Source organism: Puma concolor, chromosome A2, assembly GCF_028749965.1.
Source record: "Puma concolor isolate L17-30 chromosome A2, mPumCon1.1.hap2, whole genome shotgun sequence".
In the NCBI taxonomy this organism is placed as follows: Eukaryota; Metazoa; Chordata; class Mammalia; order Carnivora; family Felidae; genus Puma; species Puma concolor.
In genome coordinates, this window is record NC_141668.1 from 111418291 (window position 1) to 111436290 (window position 18000).

At 47.7% G+C, this 18000-nt stretch overlaps 1 protein-coding gene across 3 annotated transcripts in view; it reads left to right on the forward strand.

Moving 5' to 3' along the window:
- CFAP100 (cilia and flagella associated protein 100) overlaps window positions 1-18000 on the forward strand; it is a 51358-nt gene that overhangs the window by 23705 nt on the left and 9653 nt on the right. The window contains exons 8-14 of one of the 3 annotated variants that reach the window (XM_086697258.1): window positions 73-153; window positions 620-801; window positions 1181-1213; window positions 1290-1416; window positions 5430-5478; window positions 5564-5715; window positions 6060-6350. In XM_086697258.1, the coding sequence (XP_086553384.1) occupies window positions 73-153; window positions 620-801; window positions 1181-1213; window positions 1290-1416; window positions 5430-5478; window positions 5564-5715; window positions 6060-6324 (889 nt within the window). In that variant the 3' untranslated portion in view covers window positions 6325-6350. Of the gene's footprint in view, window positions 1-72; window positions 154-619; window positions 802-1180; window positions 1214-1289; window positions 1417-5429; window positions 5479-5563; window positions 5716-6059; window positions 6351-18000 lie in introns of those variants that run through there. The other 2 variants (XM_086697256.1, XM_086697257.1) reach the window with 2 other exon arrangements.

The following is an 18000-nucleotide window of genomic DNA, read 5'->3' on the forward strand; positions in this document are numbered from 1 at the left end:
AGGGCGGTGTATATGCCCCCTTTAACAGTTTTGCGACTGGCCCCCTGCTCCCATCCCCATCCCCACCTCCAGGGCTGAGAAGGAGACCAAAGCAAAGGTGGAGAAGATCTTGGAAATCCGGGACCTGACCACCCAGATCATGAACATCAAAAGGTGAGCGCGGAGGGCAAGCCACTGAGGTTGGCCTGCCGCCACTTCCCTCTGTCATTCGCCCCCAGCCAAAAGAAGCCCCCACGCAGGGCAGACCTCGTGGCTTTGCCTCTCAAACCTAAGTGGTTCAGGGACTCAAAGCCCTGCGGGACACAGCTGCACATTTTACAGAGGAGGTGACAGGGTCCAAGAGAGATCCAGTGACTTTCCAAGGCCACAGCACCAGGAGGCAGGCTCACTTGGAGACCAGGGTCCCCAGGGTCAGCTGCAAGTCCAAAGTCACAGAGGGTTATACCTGTGGAGGTGTGACCCACGTCGGTCCCCAGCAGGCCGGTGTCCTCTCCCAGGCACACCTGTCCCCAGGAGAGCCAGGAGCACTCTGGGCTTACCCAGGCTGCAGAGGCAGTTCCCTCCGGAGGGGTCTCCTCACGAGGAGGAAGCTGACCTCCCCTCCCCCTCCCCAATCCAGCGAGATCTCCAAATTTGAAGACACTTTGCAGCATTACAAGGCCTACAAGGACTTCCTGTACAAGCTGTCGCCCAAGGAGTGGTTGGAAGAGAGGAAGGAGAAGCGTTTGGCTCTCAAAAAAGCCAAGGAGGTCACTGAGCCCCCCATAGAGAACACTTTACACTCCACGATCTGGGACAAAGGTAACAGGAAAGAAGGTAGTTCCCTGGGTCCACCCAGACCCTGTGCCCTGCTGGCAGTGGCCTTGGAGGTGTCCAGGCCACAGGCTGGGCCCCTTCAGCGCCTGTAAAGCCCCAGCCAGGGGCAGCAGCTGCCCCTTAGGGCCCACACATTCCCTCAGGGAAGACAGGGCCATCTCTAACTCAGACCCAAGGGGCTTTCCTCCCTTTTAGGTCTTTCTGAAACTGCGTGGGCCCTAAAACTGTGTGGGGGCCCTGAAACTGTGGGGGCCCTTTCTGAAACTGTTGGGAGGGCCCCAGGGAGCCCTGTGCCCTCAAGCAGTATTGCTGAAGGCCTTGCTCCAGTGGAAGCCATCCGAAACCCCTCCCTTGTTTCCTGTAGGACCAGGGACCAAGGGCAAGACAGGCTCCAGAGGTACGTGGCTGGCGCAAGCTGGAGGGGCCCTGCCCCGGGCTGGGGCATGTGAAAACCATCCCTCTGTTTCCTCCAGAGGGGCAGGGCCCAAAGAAGTTCTGGAAGTTCCTGCAGGTGGCGCAGCTGGGGCAGATCCCGTCCAACACCCTGAACCTCCAGCATAGAAGCCAGGCCAGTGTGTATAGCGGGCTGAACGCCAAAGGGTGAGTGGGTCTGGGGTAGGGCAAGGAGGCTGGGGTAGTGGCTGGGGCCCGCTGGGGACTGCTCCCAAGTGGCTCCAGGCCAGGGGTGCCTAGGACAAGCCCAGCCTCTCCGGGAAGGGTGAGACCGTGACGAGGGGGCTGTTCCCAGCTTGAAGGGTGTATAGTCTGACTCAAGCCCCAAGATCGAGGTGTTTTCTAAACCGTTTTATTTCTGTCCGATTTGGTAACCTTCTGTCTGGGATGGCCCACTTGGTTGCTAAAACGAGACAGTCAAATATAAACGGATGCAGGCAGGCAGGTGGGTGCAGGGAGCGTCAGGGCCTTTTAAGAGAAGCCAGAGTCTGGGTTTTTACATAAAATGCTCTCTGGGCCTGGCTCGTCTCTGCTGCATGCCTGCGTGATCGTGCGCAGAAGCAGGCGTTGTTGGCGGTCGCCGCCTAGTGCCCCACCGCACGAAGCCCCACTCTCCAGGTCCTCTACGATTGGTGGCCTTTTGGGTTGTTCCCAATTCTTGGCTATTTTGATTAGAGCTGCTGCAAACATTCCAGTACTTTTATGTTGGAGCACTCTTTGCATGAGTATTTTTGTTGGAAACAAGAGTGGGAGTGCTGGTTCACGAGGCGAGTAGATGCTTAGCTTTAGCGGCTTCTGCCAAAGACCTGCCATGGCTGCTACATTATACGCTCCAGCCAACAGGCAAGAGAGTTCCGGCTGCCCTGCCACGTCCTGTTCAGATCTGGCTATCGTAGGTCCCTTCCATTCTCAGTATTCTGGCATGGTTATTTCATAATAGAGTGTCTTGGGATGCCTGGGTGGTTCAGTCGGTTGAGCATCCGACTCGTGATCTGGACTTAGGTCGTGATCTCACAGTCCTGGGATTGAGTCCGCACCTACCGTGCGGAAACTGCTTGGGATTCTCTGTCTCCCTCTTTCTCTGCCTCTCCCCTGTGCTCTCTCTCGGCCTCTCTCTCTCAAAATAAATAAACGTTTAAAAAATAAAAGAGACTGTCTCGACAAACAGATCAGGAGATGAGGCCACTGAAATGGTAGTTTTTTTATTTTATTTTATTTTATTTTAATTTACATCCAAATTAGTTAGCATATGGTGCAACAATGATTTCAGGAGTAGATCCCTTAGTGCCCCTTACCCATTTAGTCCATCCCTCCTCCCACACCCCCTCCAGTAACCCTCAGTTTGTTCTCCGTATTTATGAGTCTCTTATGTTTTGTCTCCTTCCCTGTTTTTATATTATTTTTGCTTCCTTTCCCTTATGTTCATCTGTTTTGTCTCTCAAAGTCCTCATATGAGTGAAGTCCTATGATTTTTGTCTTTCTCTAATTTCGCTTAGCCTAATACCCTCCAGTTCCATCCACGTAGTTGCAGATGGCGAGATTTCATTCTTTTTGATTGCCGAGTAATACTCCATTGTATCTGTATAACCACATCTTCTTTATCCATTCATCCGCCGATGGGCATTTGGGCTCTTTCCATACTTTGGCTCTTGTTGATAGTGCTGCTGTAAACATTGGGGTGCATGTGCCCCTTCAAAACAGCACACCTGTACCCCGTGGATAAATACCTAGAAGTGCCATTGCTGGGTCGTAGGGTAGTTCTATTTTTCATTTTTTGAGGAACCTCCATACTGCATTCCCAGAAATGGTAGTTTTTAAATGCAATACCACCTCACACCTGTCAGAATGGCTAACATGAACAACTCGGGCAACAACACATGTTGGCGAGGATGCGGAGAAAAAGGAACCCTTTTGCACGGCTGGTGGGAATGCAAACTGGTGCAGCCACTCTGGAAAACAGTATGGAGGTGGCCCCAGGGGCTCAGCCTCCCCACCCCTCTCCTTTGTATCTTCTCTCATCCCTTAGGTGTACCAGCCTCTGTCCTTCCTCCTCTACGACAGCCTGGCAACCCTCTCCCATGCTTCCGTCCCCTACCTGCTCCTGAGGGCCACGCCCCTATGCGGATGACCCCCCCTTACATGTTTGTTCTCCCTACGCAACCTCCCATGTCCCCCAGCTGATGCTTCTCAGGCAGGAAGGGGACCTGAGTGCTACCAGTTTCCAAGCTCACTTTCATCTTGATGTGTCACGGTCCTGCCTTGTGAAGAAGACTGGCCACCGTTAGTGGGCCAGGCACATGCCTCGGGTTCACTTTTATCCCTGCAACCCCAGCCAGTGGGAGCTGTTGTTTACAGTTCGGTGTTGAACAGAGGCTCCGGGGGGTTTAGCTCTGCATGATTCCTCTACCGGGACTGCCCTCAGCCCTGGAGCTCCCACCATCCAGGCCCCATGTTGGGGCAGTCCCTCAGACTAGAGGTCTAGGATCACACTATTCTGGGTCCCTCCATCTATTAGCCGTGTGACCAGGGTCACTGAGTACAGTTGAGCAGGTTGTGGGCTGCAGAAGGCACTCAGCTGAGAGGGCAAGTGGGAGCTAAAGTCCAGCCTACTCCCCAGACTACATCCATCTGGAGGCAGATTCTCAGGCACCTTATGGGCCAGCAGTGCCCTGCAGGTGACATGCGGCAGGTGGCTAGTTCTCAAAGCCCCATGTTCCTCATTTGCCAGAGGGACATCAATGTGTTTGGTGTGAGGTACAGGCCTGGTGAGTGATTTGGTTGTTCCTGTGGCCCTTCCTCTGAGAAGTCCTCCAGGGTTCCCCCTCAGGGCTCCCACAGAGCCCTGCACTTATCACCTCCCCATGTCAGGTGGGTCAGAGCCTGGAGTCACATGAGCCTCAGCCCAGGTTCCTAGGGGAGGAGCCCAGGCTCCTCGGGCTAGAAGCCTGCCCCACCTGCTTCTCAGCCAGCAGAACCTGCGCGTTGAGGGCAGGGGCCCAGGCCGAAGCAGGCCAGGCGGGGCGATGAGAGCAGGTTTGGAAGTCATTTGAGGTTGGGTCCCATCCAGCAGGGCCTTCGAAGGCCCACGCTGAGTGCTCAAGGCCCACGATTTTTCCAGTACCCCCGAGGGTCTGGGAGAGCCCCCGCCCCTGTGGGGTGCTCAGGGTCCATCAAAGGTGCTGCGAGTGTCACAGGATAGCCCAGTGGGACCATCAAGGGCAAGTGCCAAGGCCATATCTAGATAGGGGAGGTGGGCAGAAAAGGCCCTGAAGGTGGCTCCTCGAAGGTAGGGGTGCCTGGGTGGTTCAGTCGGTTAAGCATCCGACCTCGGCTCAGGTCATGATTTCACAGCTCATGAGTGTGAGCCCTGCGTCAGGCTCTGTGCTGACAGCTCAGAGGCTGGATTCTGTGTCTCTATCTCTGTCCCTACTCTGCTCGCTCTCTCTCTCTCTCTCAAAAATAAACATTAAAGGGGCGCCTGGGTGGCTCAGTGGGTTGGGCATCCAACTTCAGCTCAGGTCATGATCTCGTGGTCCATGAGTTTGAGCCCTGCGTCAGGCTCTGGGCTGACAGTTCAGAGCCTGGAGCCTGTTTCAGATTTTGTGTCTCCCTCTCTCTTTGACCTTCCCCCCTTCATGCTCTGTCTCTGTCTCAGAAATGAAAAAACGTAAAAAAAGAATAAAATAAAATTTTAAAAAATAATAAATAAATAAACATTAAAAAAAGAAGAAGAATGGTCAATGAGGGGCAACCCTAGCAGTGGCAGTGGGTGCAAAGGCCCTGAGGTAGGTCAGCACCCGGAGAGACAGAAAGAGGGCGGGTAAGGCAGGAGCAGGGGAACTTCAGGAGGAGAAGGAGGCGAGGGGGGCAGCAGGGGCCCTGGGCAGCAGGTTCCAGGGAGGGGGCTGAGTTTTATTCTGTCTGAAGTGACATGAACTAACTGAATTTGAAACAGTCCCCTGACTGCTCAGTGACCATTGTGGGGCCAAGAGGAGGGCTAGTGCCCCTGCCTGGTCAGCTGGCGGGGTGAAGGAGGGGACAAGGACATAGCAGGGAGGTGCCCTGGTGACTCCAGACGGCTTCACCGCTGGGGCGGGAGAAGATGACCACCATCTCTGTGCACCAGGTCACTGCTGTCCTGACCCTGCATCTCTCTGCAGGTCAGACTCTTCCACCACTATGACTGAGGACTCAGGCAGCGACGGGGAGGTCAGTGGCCACGCTCCAGGTGGGGCTGCGGAATCCGGTCCCCCTGCACCGACCGGCCAGCCCACACGCATGGCTCTGGTTGCAGGAGCTGGACCTATACTTCACGGAGCCCCAGCAGCTCCTGGACATCTTCACGAAGCTAGAGGAGCAGAACCTGTCGCTCATCCAGAACACGCAGGAGATGGAGGAGACCCTGGAGGATCTGAACTGCACCCTGAAAAACACCCAGATCCGCATGTAGGTCTCCTGCTGGGGCCAACCGGGCGGGGCAGGGGAAGCTTCTGGCCTTGGCTGTCATCCTGGGACCCTGGGATGCCACTGGGAATTGGGCTATGGCAGCCCCCCACCTTCCCCATCCAGGGCCCTGGCCCTGCCCTAGCTTTAGTTTTCTGGAAAGTTCCACAGGAAGCCTGATTCTGGGGAGAGGGCATGTCCTTTTGGGCAGAGGGGCTGGGGGGTGGGAAGAGGTCAGGTGGGTGGAGCCACATGGGGCTGGTCCCCTCCCTTGGAGCAGCCTGCAAATCAGAGGGAGGCTTCAAGGAAGGACACCCCCACCCCCCCGCCCTCCCTCTCCCGTCCAGGTGCATTCTGCTGACGCCAGGCCCAGCAGGGCTGGGCTGTATCAGGCCTGTCAGAAGTGAGGAATCATCCCTACATACCCAAACACTGACCGAGCACCCGTTCTGGGTCAGGCCCAGGTCTAGGCTCTCCAAGGATAAGGCCAGGCCCTGCCTCATGGAGCTGACATTTGACAGAGACAGGCAGACGGGCTCACGGATTGGATGTGGAGATACTGACATGTGCAAGAGGAACACAGACAATGATATGAGAGGGAGGCTGAAGTAGGGGTGGTGGCAGATAGGAGGGGGACAGGGGAGGCTCCCGGGGAAAGTGTCACTTGAACCAGGCTCTTCCTGAGCGATGGGAAGCTGCACAGAGATCTGGTGGTAGAGGGTTCCGGGCAGAGGGAAAGCAGGTGCGAAGAAGTAAGGAAGAAGCCCACCCAAGACTCGGATGCCCCACAGGGAGCCATGTTCTTGAGTATCCATGTTTTGTTGGCCCGTGTTCTGCCGCGGAGAATCTCCTGCAGGTGCTGTGAAACTACTGGTTCTCGGGCGAGATTGTGTTTCCCAGAAAGCTGAGGGTAGCAGAGACAGAGGGGGAGATGAGCTGGGGAGACGCAGGCAGCCTCCCAGTTTCCAGGAACCTGGCGAGAGGACACACACACATGCATGCATAGCAGAATCCCAGAGATGCTGTCCCCTCACTGGTCTGTAGCCTGCTCAGCCATCCCTGAGTACCAACACTTTATTTCCAGAAGAGTCATAGCCTGTAGACATTAACTTCCATGAATCCAGCCCCCTCTCTCTGAGAAATATATATTTTTAAAATATATGCAGCTCACTTTCATGAGCACTCTCTCTCTCTCTCAAAACTAAACATTAAAAAAAATTTTTAAGTAATAAAAAAATAAAAATATATGCCACAAATAAACAATCTAAATAGGCCTATCTATTAAGGAAATTGAATCAACAATTAATAACCTGTAAAACAGAAAGCAGCAGACCCAGATGGGTGTACTGGAAAATTCTACCAAACATTTAAGGAAAAAAATTTTACCAATTCTCTACAATCTCTTCCAGTTGATAGAAACAGGGAATACTTTCTTTTTTTTTTCTTTTTTTAAATTTTTTTAAATGTTTATTATTTTTGAGAGACAGAGCATGAGCAGGGGAGGGATAGAGAGAGAGGGAGACACAGAATCTGAAGCAGGCTCCAGGCTCCAAGCTGTCAGCACAGAGCCCAACGTGGGGCTCAAACTCACAAAGTGTGAGATCATGACCTGAGCCGAAGTTGGATACTTAACCAACCGAGCCACCCAGGCGTCCCAACAGGGAATACTAACTCATTCTGTAAGACCAGCATTAACTCAATTCCAAAACCAGGCAAAGACATTAGAAGAAAAGACTACCACAGACCGGTATTTGTCATGGACACAGATGTAAAAATCCTCAACAAAATATTAGCAAATTGAACAATGTATAAGAAGAATTATAGATCATGACCACATGGGATTTTTCCCAGGTACGCAAGGCTGTTTCAACATTTGAAAATCAATTAGTGTAATCCAACACATCAACAAGCTAAAGAGGAAAAATCACATGATTATATCAATAGATGCAGAAAAAGCACTTGATAAAAATCTAACACAAATTCATAGTAAAAGCTCTCAATAAACTAGGAATAGAGGAGGACTTCCTGAACTTGATAAAAGGACATCTACAAAAACCCTACTGCTAACTTACACTTGAAGCCTTCTTGCTAAGATCAGGAATAAAGCAAGGATGTCTTCTCACCATTCATTTCCAACATCTTACTGGGAGTCCCAGCTAATGCAATAAGACAAGAAAAGGAAATAGAGGTACAGGTTTCCCCTGCTATCAGAGTAGAATGTCCCTATAAAACCTTTCATAAGCCAAAATAGTGTAAAGCAAAGGAGCAATTACCATTAATTTATATGGAAAATTTTCTTTGTGTTCCCAGATGTGAAAAATAATCTCTCCTGGGCTTTTCCGATACTTTAGGACACCTCTTGCTAATAGATGCATGAAAAAGAGGTAAAGCACTGATGTGCAAAGACACGGTTCAAAGCTATGGCGGCTTGACGCTGAGATGCTGAATGTAGTTCCCAGGGAAGGAGCTTGGCAGGGCCAGTCTCGCTGCCTCCAGAATGGCTCACTGCACAACAGACGCTGAACACGATTGTCACTTCTTGCTTTTTTTCATAAAAGTGAAAATCCTCTGCCATTTTCTTTCAGTTAGCAAAAACAGGTACTAATGCAGGTCTTTCCATTCATTGAAAAGGAGAGTGACCTAATATGAAGCTTAGAAAAGTGGGGAATGCCTAAATACAGATGGGGAAGAAAGAAATAAAACTTTGTTGGCACATGACATGATCATCTATGTAGAAAATCTCAAAGTATCAACAAAAAACTCCTAGACTGGTAAGCCATTCTAGCAACGTTACAGAATACAAGTCCCCTATAAACAAGTTCATTTCCTATGTACTAGCAATAAACAAGTGGAATTTGAGATTGAAAACACAACAATACCATTTTCATCAGCACCCTCAAAAAAGAAATGCTTACAAATCTAACAAAACATGCACAAGATGTATATGAGGAAAAATATAAAAATCTGATGATGGATCAAAGAATTAAATAAACAGATGCTTCACCTTTATAGGTAAGAAGGTTCAATACTGTCAAGATACCAGTTCCTCCCAACGTGATCTATAGATTTAACACAGTCCCAGTCAAAAGGCCAGCAAGTTATTTTGTCAATATCGACAAACTGATTCTAAAGTTTACACAGAGAGGCAAAAGACCCAGAATAGGTAACACATTTTTAAAGGAGAAGAAAAAAGTTGGATGACTCACACTACCTGAGTTCAAGGCTTACTGTAAAGCTACAGTAATCAAGACCTGTGCTACTGGCAAATAATTCAGTGGAACAGAATAGAGTAGCTCAGAAACAAACCCATCCAAATCTGTCAGCCGATCTCTGACAAAGGAGCAGAGGCAATACGGTGGAGCCAAGATACTTTGCAACAAGTGGTGCTGAGACGACCAGACGTCCACATGCAAAAAATGAATCTAGGCACGGACTTGACACCGTTAATAAAAAACTAACTTAAAATGGATCGTTGACCTAAGTGTAAAATGTAAAACCATAAAACTCCCAGAAAATAACATAGGAGCAAATCTAGATGATCTTGGGTGTGGTGGTTTTTCAATACAATACCAAAGTGACAATCCATGAAAGAAAGAATTGATAAGCTGGGTTTCATTGACATTAAAATTTCTGCTTTATGAAAGGCAATGTCAAGAGAGCTGAGAAGACCAGCCATAGGCTGGGAGAAAATATTTGTGAAATACATATCTGATAAACATCTCCAAACTATACAAAGAACTCTTAAAATTTAACAATAAGGAAACGAACAGGGTGCCTGGGTGGCTCACTTGGTTGGGGGTCTGACTTCGGCTCAGGTCATGGTCTCACGGTTCGTGAGTTTGAGCCCCGCATCGGGCTCTGTGCTGACAGCTCAGAGCCTGGAACCTGCTTCACATTCTGTGTCTCCTTCTCTCTCTGCCCCTCCGCCGCTTGTGCTCTCTCTCCCTGTCAAAAATGAACATTAAAAACAAAAGAAGAAGAAAATGAACAACCTGGTTTAAAAATGGGCCAAACACCTGAACAACACTTCATCATCAAGAAGATATAGAGAAGGCAAATAAACATATGAAAAGATGTTCGACATCAGATGTCTTAAGGAATTGCAACTTAAAACAATAAGATTCTGCAATATACACCTACTAAAATGGACAAAATCTAAAAGACTGACAGCACCAAATGCTGGTGAGGATGCGGAGCAATGGGAACTCCCTTGGTCGTTGGAGGGAATGCAAAATGGCACAGCCACCTTAGAAGACAGTCTGGCAGTTCCTTACAAAGCTAAACGATCCAGCAGTCTCGCTCCTTGGTATTTACCCAAAGGAGTCAAAAACTTATGTCCACACAAAACCCACATGTGGTCATTTATGGCAGCTTTATTCATAATTGCCAAAACTTGGAAGCAACTGAGATGCCCTTCAGTAAGTAAACAGATAAACAAACTCAGTACACCCAGATAGCATATCATTCAGTGCTGAAAAGAAATGAGCTACGAAGCCACGAAAAAACATGGAGGAACCTTAAAAGCATACGTATTACTAAGTGAAAGAAGCCAGTCTGAAAGGTGACGACTGAGTGATCCCAGCTATAGGACATCCCAGAAAAGGATAACTATGGAGATGATAAAAGGACCAGGGGTTGCCAGGGGTTGGGGGGCGGGGGGAGGGATGAGTGAGTGGAGCACAGATGATTTTTAGGGCAATGAAACAAGTCTGTGTGACACCATGATTACATGTCCTTATACATTTGTCTAAATCCATGGACTGTACGACACTAAGAGTGAACACCCATGGAAACTGTGGACTTTGGGTGATAATGACGTGTCAGTGTGGGTTTACCGATTGTAACAAATGTATGTCGGCGGTGGGGGAGGCAGGTGGAAGGAGAGGATATTTTGGAACTCTCTGTACCTTCTGTTCATTTTGCTTTTAAAGACGAAGTCTCTACTAAAAAATATATACAGGGGCACCTAGGTGGCTCAGTCGGTTAAGCGTCCGACTTCAGCTCAGGTTCGTGAGTTCGAGCCCCACATCGGGCTCTGTGCTGACAGCTCGGAGCCTGAAGACTGCTTCAGAGTCTGTGTGTCCCTCTTCTCTCTGTCCCTCCCCTGCTCGCGCTCTGTCTCTCTCAAACATAAAATAAACATTAAAAATTTTTGTTTCGGGGATCCTGGGTGGCTCAGTCGGTTGAGCATCCAACTTTAGCTCAGGTCATGATCTCACGGTCTGTGAGTTCGAGCCCCGCGTCGGGCTCTGTGCTGACAGCTCAGAGCCTGGAGCCTGTTTCAAATTCTGTGTCTCCCCCTCTCTGCCCCTTCCCCACCATGCTCTGTCTCTCTCTGTCTCTCAAAAATGAATAAACGTTAAAAACATTTTTTTAAAATTTTTGTTTCAAATATATACAACAGTAAACGAAGAGTCTGTTCCAACACTGGAAGGAAGAGCGGCTGTGTTAGAGAAAATGTCCAAAAAAAAAAAAAAAAATCCCAGAATTCCTCACTGCAAAGTTCTTTGTGATAGGCAGGAACTAGAAACAGCACACGTGCCCACAGCAGGGAAGTGGACAAACCATTACTGCTGCTGTAGCAAAGGACTGCACAGTTTATTCCCTCACAGAGAGAGGCCAGAGTTCCAAAGTGGGCCTCACTGGGCTACCATCAAGGCATCGGCAGGACTTTGTTTCTCTCTGGAGGCTGAAAGGGAGATCCTTTTGTTACCTTTTCTAGCTTCCGGAGGCCACCCGGGCCCCTTCCATTTTCAAACCAGCAACGCCAGCCGAGGCTTCTCACACCGTGTCACCCCTGACCCTCGTTCCTGCCTCCTCCTTCCATTTCTGAGGACCCTTGTGATGACCCTGGGCCCGCCTGGGCAATCCAAGATCATCTCCCCAGCTCCAGGTTTGCTAGTTTGCAACCTTAACTCTATGTGCAGCCTTGGTTCTCCCTTTCCAAGTCATATACTATATCCACAGTGTCCTGGGATTAGGCATGGACATGTAAGGGGGGCCATACACACCATAGAAATCTATTCAGCAAGAAGAAAAGAACAAAGTATTAAGACAACGTGGCAACAACATGGATGAACCTCACAAACATTATGCTGAGGAAGAGAAGCCAGGCGCCAAAGATGACCTACTATATTATTCATTTGAAGTGCCAGAACCAGGTATTGGTTAACGGTTGCTGCGTAACAAACCATCCCAAAACTTGGCTTACTGTAACACATATATTATTTCGCTCTTTCTGTGGGTTGGGAATCTGGCCAGTTGGGCTGACTCCTCTGCTGTGGGGCCTCTCACGGATTGCTGTCCAGGTGGTAGCTGGGCTGTGGCCATCCCACGAATGCACTTGGGGAAAGAGCCGCTTCCAAACTCACCCATGTGGCTGTTGGCAGGATTGGATTCCTTGCTGGCTGGAGGCCAAAGGACACTCTCCGTCTCTTGCCACATGAGGTCTCTGAAAAGGCAGCTTGTTTCTTCAAAGTGCGCAAGCTGAAAAGCCACCAGAGAGTCTGCAAGCAAGATGGAAGTCACGATCTTATGTAACCTAATCTCAGAAGTCACATCCCGTCCCACATTGAATTGGTTAGAAGCAAGCCACTGGGGCCACCCCACATTCAAGGCTGTGGGTAACTTTGAGAAGACAGGTGTCACTAAGGTCCATCTCATAAGGGAAAAAAATGAATGGCGACATCAGCCCATTGGATGCCCGTGGCTAGGCAAGTGGAGGGAGTTGATACAAAGGGGCATAAGGAAACTTTTGGGGTGATGAAAAGGTTCTATGTCCTGATTATGCTGGTCCTTACATAGGTGTTTAAATTTGTCAAATCTCATCAGTTGGCACATAAAATGGGTGCATTTTCTGATAAGTAAATTAAACCTCAATAACAATATTTTTGGCAAACATAGGATTTTTTTAATGTTTATTTATTTTTGGGAGACAGATCATGACATGAGCAGGAGAGGAGCAGAGAGGGAGAAGAAGACACAAAATCCGAAGCAGGCTCCAGGCTCTGAGCTGTCAGCACAGAGCCCGCCATAGGGCTTGAACCCACGAACCATGAGATCATGACCTGAGCTGAAGTTGGACACTTAACCAACTAAGCCACCCAGGCGCCCCAGACTTTTTTTTTTTTTTAATGTAGGACCTTTTAAGGCTGTCTTTATCACTCACCTGTCTACATTGACTAGGTACATAAGGGCTGTAGGACGAGCCATCTCCTGCCTCCTTGGTTGAGAGAACAGCATCATTCATTCTTGGCCAGGGAGGACTGGGGTGAGGTGGGCAAGGCACCCAGGACATAACATTTTAGGGAGGTACATGTGTGACCCCAAAGGTGAGCACTTCCTTGGATTTTGTGCACTGTGTCCCACCCTATTCTCTGCCCGCCTTGCTGCGATTTGTTTGAGATGCTCACTCTACAGTCCCTCCAGTGAGGGCCAAGAGGAGCCCAGCCCCAAAAGACAGACCCATGGACGCAGAAGGGAGCACAAACACCCCAGGACAGCCTAAGGAAAGCTGCAGAGCCTGATCACCAGCGTGAGCTCCTCACTTCCAGCAGCCAGACAGCACAGAGGTGATGGGACCCAGGAGAAGAAGGCGAGCAGAGCCACTCAAGTGAGAGGAAGCCCAACCCCCCCTGGATTCAAGAAAAGCCAGAATCCCTTCCTGGAAACCATGCAAACCTTCCTCCTGGAGAAACCAGCCCAACCAGGAGGTCAGAAAATAAACAGGAAGGAACCCAGAAGAACCCCCAGACACCTAAAAGCTGCAGTGAGCCAGAGGTGGGGGTGAGGGTCAGCCTTGCAGCAGCCGGAACCGCCACAGCGAGGCCAGCAACACACAAGGCACCGCAAGCTTCAGAAAGCACTTGCCAGCGCTGACCTCTGGCTGAGGCAAGACCATGTATGGGCTGAGTCTTGGCAGTCTTTCTAGGCACCTGCCACCATGGCTGCCCCTCAGACATGGAAGCGAGACCCCACGGCCCAGGGGAAGACCAGCCTGCACCTTTGCCTCTTGCCCAGGCTCCATCTGGACACACAATCAAAGTGGCACAACTCATCTGAAGTCCTTGGTGCTGGACTTGCCCTGATCTGGAGCCTGAAGGACAAGTGAACAGGAAAATGTCACCAGAAACACGAGAAAATGCATTCATTAAGGGGATGCGTTTGAGACATGCAAGTAAATGTAGATTCTGCAGATATCAAGAAGCAGAGAGGCACGCCTGGGTGCAAGCAAGGATTAAGGGATTAAGACCACAATAAGGACTGGATGCAGCCAGCACATGAGTCGGCAAGGGGGACAACATTAAGCTGGGGACAGCTCCCAGAACTCTATAGGAAAGGACACGGAGACGAAGCGACAGGACCCCAGGTAGACGGCGTGCCGGGGTCGCGTGGAACTAATTCAGGAGATGGCCACACATGGAAGGGAGGAGCAAAAGTCAGCACGGTGACGGATGAAAACTACCTGTACTGGAAGGCCAGGCGAACGTGCAGGGAGAGGCACCTACACTGCACACCCTCCCGCAGGATTGAAGAGTGAGCAGAAGGCGTGACACCAAGGCGGACAAGGAAAACAAACGAAACATCAGGTACCCTATAAAGGAACCAAAACTAAGTGCGTGTTGCCTGTTACTCCCAAGCTCCTAAATGCCAGCCAGGGTCTAGCAGAGCATTGCTTTTGAGTTCGTTGGGGTGAAAGGGGTCTCTATTTCATTCTGTTTCCTTTTTCAATGTGGTCAAGTCCACATAACATCAAATTTATGTACCTTTACGTAGTGCAGCCATCCCCACCGTCCACCCCCGCTCCCCAGCTCTTTTCATCTTGTAAAACTGTTAACCAATAACTTGTTAACCAATGACTCTCCATTCTCCTGCCCCTCAGCCCCTGGCAAGCCACTGTGCTGTCAAAAAGGTTTTGACTACTCCGAGTACCTCATATAAGTGGGATCATACAAATATTTGACTTTTCGAAACTGGCTTACTTCACTTAATGTCCTCAAGGTTGATCCATTTTCCTTCCTTTTCAAGGTTGTATATAATATTCCACATTTTGTATAATAGGCCACAATCTGTTTATTATCCATCCATCCATCATACACACTTGGGTTGCTTCTACATTTTTAGCTATTGCAAACAATGCTGCCGTGAACACGGGTATACGAATGTTTCTTCAAGACTGTTTTCAATTCCTTTGGGCATATACCCAAAAGTGGAATTGCTGGAACATACAGTATTTCTTTTTCTTGTATTGCCTCTAGCAGGTAGGAGTAGTGAAATGCCTTTCACTACTTCTACGGTGCTTTTTTATTTAAATTCGTTAGCTAACATACAGTGTAGTCTTGGCTTCAGGAGTAGAACCCAGGGATTCATCTCTTACATCTGACACCCAGTGCTCATCCTGAAGAGTGCCCTCCTTAATGCCCATCACCCATTTAAGCCACCCCCCACCTGCCTCTGCCCTAGCAACCCTCAGTTTGTTCTCTGTATTTAAGAATCTCTTGTGGTTTGCCCCTGTTTTTACCTTATTTTTCCTCCCCTTCCCCCATGCCCATCTGTTGTGTTTCTCAAATTCCACATGAGTGAAATCATATGATATGTGTCTTCCTCTTACTGACTTATTTCAACTAGCATAATACCCTCTAGTTCCATCCACATTGTTACCAAGGGCAAGATTTCATTCTTTTTGATGGCAGAGTAATACCACATCTTCTTTATCCATTTGCCCATCGATGGACATTTGGGCTCTTTCCATACTTTGGCTATTGATGATAGCCCTGCTATAAACATTGGGATGCATGTGCCCCTTTGAAACAGCACACCTGTATCCTTTGATAAATACCTAGTAGTGCAATTGCTGGGCCATAGGGTCGTTCTATTTTTAATTTTTTGAGGACCCTCCATACTGTTTTCCAGAGTGGCTGCACCAGTGTGCATTCCCACCAGCAGTGCAAAAGAGATCCTCTCTTTCTGCATTCATGCCAACATCTGTTGTTGCCTGAGTTGTTAATGTTAGCCATTCAGACAGGTGTGAGGTGGTCTCTCACTGTGGTTTTGAATTGTATTTCCCTGATGATGAGTGATGTTGAGCATTTTTTCATGTGTCAGTTGGCCATCTGGATGTCTTCTTTGGAGAAATGTCTATTCATGTCTTCTCCCCATTTCTTCACTGGATTATTTGATTTTGGGGTATTGTGCTTGGTACGTTCTTTATAGATTTTGGATACCAACCCTTTATCTGATATGTCATTTGCAAGTATCTTCATTCATTCCGTTTGTTGCCTTTTAGTTTTGTTGATTGTTTCCTTTGCAGTGCAGAAGCTTCTTGTTTTGATGAGGTCCCAATAGTTCATTTTTGCTTTTGTTTTCCTTGCCTCCAGAGACATGAATAAGAACTTGCTGCAACCGAGCTCAGAGAGGTTGCTGCCTGTTTTCTCCTCTAGGATTTTGATGGCTTCCTGTCTTACATTTAGGTCTTTCATCCATTTTGAATTTATTTTTGTGGTATATAGTATTTCTATCTTTAACTTTGGGATGCTATTTTCTTGTAAATGGGACTGCTTTTGTTTTCCTTTTCAGATTTTTCATTATTTGTGTATACAACTGCAACTGATTCTGCTACTTCACTAAATTATTTAATTCTAACAGCTTTGTTGTGGAGTCTTTAGGGTTTTCTATCATCTGCATCTGTTACATCATCTGCATCATCTGATTTACATCATCTTCAAACAGATGATTTTATTTCTTCTTTTCCAACTTGGATGCTTTTTCTTTCTTTTTCTTACTTAGTTGCTCTGGCTAAAACTTCCACTACTATGTGGAATAGAAGTGGCGAATGCAGGCATCCTTACCATGCTTATTGATCTTAGAGGAACAGCTTTCAGTCTTTCACCACTGAGTATGGTGTTTGCTGTGGGCTTTTCATATATGGCTTTTATTATATGGAGGTAGTTTCCATTTTCCTATTTTGATGTTTTTTAATGTTTTGTTAAATCCTTTTTCTGCACCAGCTGAGATGATCATGTCGTCTTTTTCCTTCATTCTGTTAATGTGGTATATTATCCTGATTCCTAGCATTTTAGGAGTAAGCCTCACTTGTGTTGTATAATCCTTGTCAAATTTGGCTGAATTCTGTACGCTAATATTTTAAATTTTGTGCATGAATATTCATAAGAGATGTTGGTCTATAGTTTCTTTTCTTGTAAGTGCCTTTGACCAGCTTTTTTTTTTTTTTTAATTTTTTTTTTTCAACGTTTATTTATTTTTGGGACAGAGAGAGACAGAGCATGAACGGGGGAGGGGCAGAGAGAGAGGGAGACACAGAATTGCAAACAGGCTCCAGGCTCTGAGCCATCAGCCCAGAGCCTGACGCAGGGCTCGAACTCACGGACCGCGAGATCATGACCTGGCTGAAGTCGGACGCTTAACCGACTGCGCCACCCAGGCGCCCCTTGACCAGCTTTGGTATCATGTTTATGCTGCTCTCATAAAATGAATTCAGAGGTGTTCCCTCTTCTTCAACTTTTGGAAAAATTTCAAAAGGATTAATATTAGATTTTTGATTACTGATTCAATCTCCTTACTAGTTATAGGCCTATTCAGATTGTCTGTTTCTACATGATTTAGTCTTGATAGATTTTGTGTTTCTAGGAATTTGTCTATTTCATTGGTTGTCCAGTTTGGAGGCACACGGCTATTCATGGTACTGATCCTTCTTATTTCTGTAGGATCAGTAGTGATGTTCCCACTTTCATTTCTCATTTTAGTAACTTCAGTCTTTTTTTCCTTAGTCCATCTAAGTTAAGGGTTTGTCAATTTTTTTGATCTTTTTGAAAAACTGTTTTTCTATTCTTTATTTTGTTTTTCTCCTTTCTTTTTTTTTTTTTTTTTTATATTAATTCCTTCCTTTTGCTGGCGTCAGGTTGAATTTGTTCTCCTTTTTCTAGAAGTTCCTTAAGTTGTAAAGTTAGATTGTTGGTCTGAGATCTTTCTCTTTTTTTAATGTAAGTTTTATAGTCATAAATTCTCCCCCTTAGCACCATACATTGTGCTGTTTCCCATAAGTTTTGCCCTGTTGTGTTGCCAGGTTTCTTCGTCTCTATTTTTTTTTTTTTTTTTTGGCTAATTTCCTTATGATTTCTTTTTTTTCTTAATGTTTACTTTTTATTTTTGAGAGAGACAGAGCATGAGTGGGGGAGGGGAAGAGAGAGAGGGAGACACAGAATCTGAAGCAGGTTCCAGGCTCTAAGCTGTCAGCACAGAGCCCAACACGGAGCTCGAACTCATGAACCA